The 6,801-nt window shown below is 27.2% G+C and overlaps 1 protein-coding gene across 2 annotated transcripts; it reads right to left on the bottom strand.

The window, feature by feature from the left end:
- Positions 1-1,838: 1,838 nt before the first annotated feature.
- LOC122503384 (cytochrome c oxidase subunit NDUFA4-like) lies at positions 1,839-6,444 on the bottom strand. Of its 2 annotated transcripts, XM_043613895.1 has the most exons (4): positions 6,200-6,444; positions 2,400-2,549; positions 2,190-2,310; positions 1,839-1,977 (listed from the first exon to the last, which is right to left on the bottom strand). In XM_043613895.1, the coding sequence occupies exons 1-3, from the start codon at positions 6,251-6,253 to the stop codon at positions 2,239-2,241; spliced, it is 276 nt and encodes a 91-aa protein (XP_043469830.1). In that variant the 5' UTR covers positions 6,254-6,444; the 3' UTR covers positions 1,839-1,977; positions 2,190-2,238. The 2 variants fall into 2 exon arrangements, with proteins under 2 accessions (XP_043469830.1, XP_043469829.1); XM_043613894.1 differs by lacking the exon at positions 1,839-1,977 and having other exon boundaries at positions 2,009-2,310; positions 6,200-6,443.
- Between the last annotated feature and the right edge of the window lie 357 nt (positions 6,445-6,801).

The raw sequence follows: 6,801 nt of genomic DNA, 5'->3' as shown, positions 1-6,801 counted from the left end.
TAATGCTACCAAAAAGATATGGAAAAATTCAAAAACCTTTCAACTCATGAAAAATCCTGAATTAACAACTTTGTTCGTAATGGCTATCTATGTAGATGATTTAAATTATGCTGAAAAATTTACTACTCCAATCGATTTGATAATTTCAGCGTCGTACAATAGAGGAAATCCAAAATGTTTATTTCTTCTTTATTCTAAACAAAGAAACTTGAGATTTGAACAACTGTTGAAAACCATGTGGAATAATCGATTTCTTGACGTTACGATTTTACACGTAGCGATAGTTAATGAAGAGGGAAATGCATTTCTGAGTAATGAGCAAGTTTTTGCTACAATTCATCAATTTAATCCATACTTTGAAAAGTATACAGAAAAAATCTGTTCTCATCGGATTGAATTGTTTCCTGGTAAATTGCACGATTTAAATGGATATGAAATAAAATATGGTACATACAATCAGCCCTTGCAGACTTTAGTAGAACTAAATTCAACAGGTTATCCTGTGGTAATGAAAGGAAGATCTGTTTCATTTGCCAATTTGCTGTCGCGTGTGATGAATTTTAAACTTGTATTCGTCCCATCAACGGAAAAGGCTTTTGGAAAATTCGATTGTTTCAACAGAAGTGGTGCATCTGGTTATATGTACAAAATGGCAAACAATGAGATTCAATTTATGGCCGTCAATTTAATAACGATACCAGTGTGCCTTTATAGTAGTGTCAATTTTGGTAGGCAGGATTTAGTTGTCCTTGTTCCTGTTATAATGGAAAATGATAGTGGGATTGAAGGAAAGTTATTGCTTTATATGACTGGTGCAATGAGTATCTTTGCTGTGATATCAGTTTGGTTGCTTATTAGACTTTTGAAATTCGATCGCCGCTATTGGAAAATTATGTACATTATTCAGATAGTGATACAAATGTCTACTCCCCAGGAGCCGATTATGACAAGAGAGAGGTTGATTTTCTGCTATCTTCTTATTATAAGCACTGCATATTCTTCAAATATTTTTGGAGCGTTGACGGGAATAGAATTTACTAAGGAGAAGGAATTAAGATTTGATACAGTAAAGGATGTGCTTGAATCTTATTTACAACCCGTTGGTCTTCTGGGGTTGGCTACTCAAAGATTAGCATTTGAGGAAGGAGCCAAGAGAAATTTTGTTGACAAACACCTGGGATATTTAGATTTTATTGATATTTGCATCCAGAACATTGTTAAATATAAGAATATTAGTTGCACAATGCAGGAAAATGAGGCGACAGTAATTATTGAAAATACAAAAGACAAGAGTGGAAAAGTACAACTTAAAGTGGTGAAAGAGCATTTGTTGCAAAGTTCAATTGGTGTTTATCTAGAAACCAATTCACTGTATTCTAGAAAATTTCAACATATTTTGCAAATCGCTACACAAGCCGGTTTGGTGTGGAAGTGGGAGAAGGAAGACCTGAACACGTTCAAAAATCCCAATCTCGATAATTCTTTTAACGAAATTGATGTAATTGGTGGAAAGAAACTTCTTTTCTTGCTCTTTGGAATAGGTATAATAGGTTTTTCACTTTCGATTCTAGTTTTTATTTTAGAATTTTTGGTCCTTAGTTTTTATAATTCTCGCAATAGAAACATTGGTCTGTTGTTTCATTAATAATAAACATACTCTTCTAATTATGTAGTTTTTATTAATTTTCGTTAATTATTTATTATTTACAAACTGTCAATTTAATAGTTTTTGAATAATTTACAGAAAACGAATTCTCTTTATTTTCTATTGGTACTACTTAGCTAAATTTAAATTTACACACATGGTCTTCTGTAACTGCTTTTAATTTTATTTTTACAAACAAACATTGAAACAAATAATAATTCATCTTATTTTCTATAAATAATACATCACTTGTTCCATGATTAAAAGTTTCACAATATGAAATTGTAATGCATAAACTTACATTTAAGTGAAATAAGTTCTGCAATGCTCTCCTGTTAAGAAAAATTTTAATTGAAATTATGACTTTTGAAACTTATTTCAATTCATCACAAATTTTTGTAATTTAAAACTACTATAAATATATTTTAATAATATTCAAATAAAATATGATTAAGAGATCGTCAATAAATAAGTACCGAATAGCAGTGTTACTTAATTTAGTAATTACCACAAATTTAAAAATAATGAAATAAAGATAACTTAACTTTATCCGAGATATTTCATCTCTGGCTTATATATTTTTATGTGTATGCTTATCTTTTCGCTATATCAAAAATTGACGAATTTCTTGTGTTAAACGGAGCCTTGTCGTCCACGGTAACTAACTGAAACAGGAAATTCATGAAAAATGTTCATGATAAAAATCAACAAAAAATAATAGAATGATAAGATGATTATGCCTATATGTATATACCTTCTTATACCCTTTATCACTGTATTCATTCCACGGTTCTGGATTGTTTTTATTGCTCCACGTTATATCCGGATTTGTTAAAGCGGCTCTTAGTGTACAAAAAGCAGCGACCGAACTTCCAATACCCAAACAAACGAATAGGGGAATTAACTGTAATGAAATAATAATTAGTTTATTATTAATTTAAAGGCAGAAAAACGAAGACGTTCAGACAAAGATTCGTTTTTAAATTGTACCTTCATCAGTGAAGGTCAGTCTCGATTGAAATTTAATTTTTTTATTTATTAGTTTTGTTTTATTTGTTCTTATTTATTTGTTGTTTTTGATTGTTCTACTATTTATTATATGTGTTTTCTTTTATTTACTATTTTTACTAAATGGATTATTATTAATTAGTTTTTAATTCTGTGTGTATGGCTCTAATGTATGGGTGTACTATTTTTATTTTCTGACGAATTTTAATTTATTTATAACAAATTTATGTTCTGACTGTTGCTAAATTGACTCCCTGAAGAGGAAATCTGCTGATTTCGAAACGTTGGAGTAACATTAAACGAATCTTTGTCTAAATGTCTTTGTTTTTCTGTCTTATTATCAAAACCACTCGGACGTTAAAGACTTTAACTATCCCAGTAAAAAAAAAAGTATTCAGAATAGAGAAAAAGTATTGGTGGAGACGTTCGGTGAATGCGTTTTCGCGACAAAACCGTATTGGTGGGTTACGGTAAATACATTTTGCTTACCGTGAATACTTTTTCTTTAAACTCTCGATTTCAAGATTCCTAAGCAAAGTTGAGAATATTTATAAAGAGCGTAAGTGACCTGAAGTATAAAAATGACGATTGCGAGAAGGAAATAAGAAATTTTGAGAAAAAACGAAAAATTAAATGTGACAAACAGATTGTCAAATGTTGATCAATTACCATATGCTTTTCTGTGCCTACAACGTATGATGATTAAAAGGAACTTTGACGTTACCGGCGGAACTTACTGTTTCACATACATTTACTTGGATTTCTCAAGTTTCTGTCGCTATCGTCAATGTTCCTTTTCATCATCATACGTTGTAGGTTTGTCACATTTAATTTTTCGTTTTTTCTCAAAATTTCTTATTTCCTTTTCGCAATCGTCATTTTTATACTTCAGCTCACTTACGCTCTTTATAAATATTCTCAACTTTGCTTAGGAATCTTTATATCGAGAGTTTAAAAAAAAAGTATTCACGGTAAGCAAATTGTATTCACCGTAACCCACCAATACGGTTTTGTCGCGAAAACGCATTCACCGAACGTCTCCACCAATACTTTTTCTCTATTCTGAATACTTTTTTTTTTACTGGGATAGTCTATTATTAAAATATAAATTAAATATAATATACTAAAAAATAGATATAAATAAAAAAATGTATTCAGTAAAAATGTAATATTACTAGTACGTGTTAGAATCAAATACTCTATATTTTATTACGAAAACCTTATTATTATTAGTTGTTTTAAGAGGAGGGACCGGTGAAATTTCAACCCTCCAAAAATTACGTTGTTAAGAGGCGCCAATTTTTTTTCTAGCATTATTTAGGATCTAAATTTATTCTATATATAGTTAAAGTTGAAAAATAAATTTTCTTTTATCATTTTGAAAATTTTATTTATTTATTAATTTAAATTTTTTTTACTTTTCTTTATTAGCTCAAATCATATTAATCTACAGAAAATTATTAAAAGTAATTTTAATTTTTTCAAAAATTTTAATTTTTTCAAAAAATCAAATTTTTTGAAAATTCATACGATTGATTGTTCAGAATCATGAAATAAGTGTATAAAAATCGTCAATGAAAATTAATAAAAATTAGGAGAATAATTCAAATTTGTTTTGTTTCTTTAAAAAATTTTAACTAATTAAGTTTTTTAAATTTTTGAAGCATATTACATTTTTAAATACCAAAATTTGTGAGAATTCTTTAACAAATTGACCACCCATAAACAACAAAAGTTTAGATGAGTTGAAAATTTACCGGTCTCTCCCCTTAATTAAATTTTTTCTTAGTGTGTACATATATTACACACATGTGTGTAAAAATTTTGTATATTTATAGATGCCTTCTTAAGGTGAGCCATTTAATTCTTATTAAATTGTCTGATTGATATTTAATTTGATGTTATCTTTTAACGATAAAAAAAGGATTGATAAGTTAAAATTTTGTGAAATTTTTCAAATAAAATGTTTCCTTTATTGTAATGTTTTTTTTGTCATTGACGTCATAAAAATCCTTATTAATAAAATCAGACTTTTGTCTGTACATTGCATAGAATTCAAAATTTCTATTATATTCCTTCTTTTTACACTCTAAGGAATGCGAAAATACTATTAAGAAAATTATGTGTGTATGTGTATATGTGTGTATGTATGTGTGTATGTATGTCCGCAAATTTTCGACCGCGTATCACGGAAAAACGGTTCGATCGTTTGAAGTGAAACTTGGCAGTCTTTTAGGCATTAGCCTAACTTAAAATCCTAGCGATAGTAGATTAAAAAATATTAATATGGACGAAAGTTATGTCATTTTTTCAAAAATTCGAAAATTTGAAATTTTTTATTTTTTTATTTATTGCAATCAACTTTGAATTTCGCATAGCGTTAATTTTTTTAATGAAACTTAGTCATTAGATTAGTAAAATTATAAATAATTAAATTAATTTTTCGTTTAGAATTTTTTTTTTTTTTTTAATAAATATTTTAAAGATTAACTCTTTTTTGAAAAATAAATTCTAACAGAAATCAAATAATATGAAAGATAAAAAAAAGGAATTCAAACATTTGAAAAATAAAATCAATTGTTTTATGTGTAACTTTTAATTGACAACTAATTGTCAGTTTAGATTTGTTTGAAACTGAAAGGATCAACATGGGTAAATTTAGTTTAAATTAAATATAATAAATAATCGGGTTTAATATAATGACACGTTTTATTTAGTGGTTTTTTATATAAAAATCAATTTTAATGTTAAAAAAAATTTTCAATTTTAGTTTTCGGATTTCTGAAAAATCTATTTTTAAAAAAAAATGAGCCCGCCGAAGGCGGGCACGAAAGCTAGTGTTACATAATTTTAAAAAGTCCAAATAATATATATAATTAATTATTGACTTAGGTATCGTTTCCTTTGAAGTTTGTTATCTTCTTTACAAATTAAATAATTTAACGAGTTTTATTTGTTCTTATTTGAGAAATTTAGGGGAAACAAATCTAAAATTTTAAGCGGTACTTTTTTAAAGGTACATGTAAATATTTGTATTATTGATACTACAGTTTATGATCACTAATTGTTTGGTAAAAATTTGAAATTTAATTAAAACTGTATATAAAATAAAAATAAATTACAGAACTAAAAAAGGAACTATTTATATATTTATTTTAATTCTTTATTTAAATGATCAGAAATTCAAGAACACGCGAAAGATGAAGACAGTATAATTTTAAACTGTCTAGAATTTTAGCAGTTTTGATTTTTCATAAAACGTAATATTTTAAAATTGGTGTTTCTAAAAATGTTTAATTTACGTTTGTAATTTTTATTACAATCAGTAATTTAAGAAAATTTTTTTTATTGAAAAATATTTCGTTCATTTGAACGTTCAAAACTTGTGGACCATTAAGATTTGTTTGCAACCAAATAATTTTCATGTATCGAGTTCAATATAAATTTTTCTACTTTAAAATTTCTTTTACGAAAATTGCAGATATAAATAAAGTAGAATATAAATTTAAAGGGTGAATTTTTTTAAACAAACGAAAAATTACTTACAGATGGATGCTTTCGCAGTCCTTGGAGAGTTAGACCTTGCATTCGGGATGACATTTTAATTAATTGAAAATATTATCTTTTAATTAAAAATAAAAGTAACAATTAAATATGTTAATTTGTTTATCTTCTTTTTGTATTAGAACTCGCTCGAATGTTAATTTAAAAGAATCCGAAATCAGTGTGAATCGAAGGAGGAAAATGTTCCGAATTCGTATATAACGGCTTGATCTTGAAAATGGACAGGATAAATTTGAGCAATGTATCGCGCAGAAATAATCTAAAGCCTCAGCTGATTTCCACTGAAAAAGCAATCGTTTGGAAATTACATTGAATCATTTCATGACATTTACGCCGGAAATAAAATTAGAAATTGTGTTTACCTTATGATCACATTATATCTCTGTACATGAAGTATATATATATATTTTTTTTGTTATGCTTAAAAGTATAGATATAAACTTTGAAGGTAAATTCTGCATTCGCTACTATATACCTTTTAATAATCAATAAAAAGAATCGTAATTTTTCGAATTATATGTTGTGTGTGATTCTTCACTCAGTAGTCATTTTTGCTTCCCAACTGTTCCCCATTTAATTTCTTC

This window comes from Leptopilina heterotoma, unplaced genomic scaffold (assembly GCF_015476425.1).
Source record: "Leptopilina heterotoma isolate Lh14 unplaced genomic scaffold, ASM1547642v1 Lhet_26, whole genome shotgun sequence".
NCBI lineage: Eukaryota > Metazoa > Arthropoda > Insecta > Hymenoptera > Figitidae > Leptopilina > Leptopilina heterotoma.
The sequence above is the reverse complement of the archived record's forward strand: the minus strand, read 5'-3'. Positions and strand labels throughout refer to the sequence as shown.

Coding starts and splice junctions, on each gene's coding strand:
- LOC122503384 (XM_043613895.1), bottom strand. CDS start 6,253: ATGTCATCCCGAATGCAAGGTCTAACTCTCCAAGGACTGCGAAAGCAT. Junction 2,550..6,199: donor GACTGCGAAAGCATCCATCT/GTAAGTAATTTT, acceptor ATTTCATTACAG/TTAATTCCCCTATTCGTTTG. Junction 2,311..2,399: donor GTGATAAAGGGTATAAGAAG/GTATATACATAT, acceptor TTCCTGTTTCAG/TTAGTTACCGTGGACGACAA.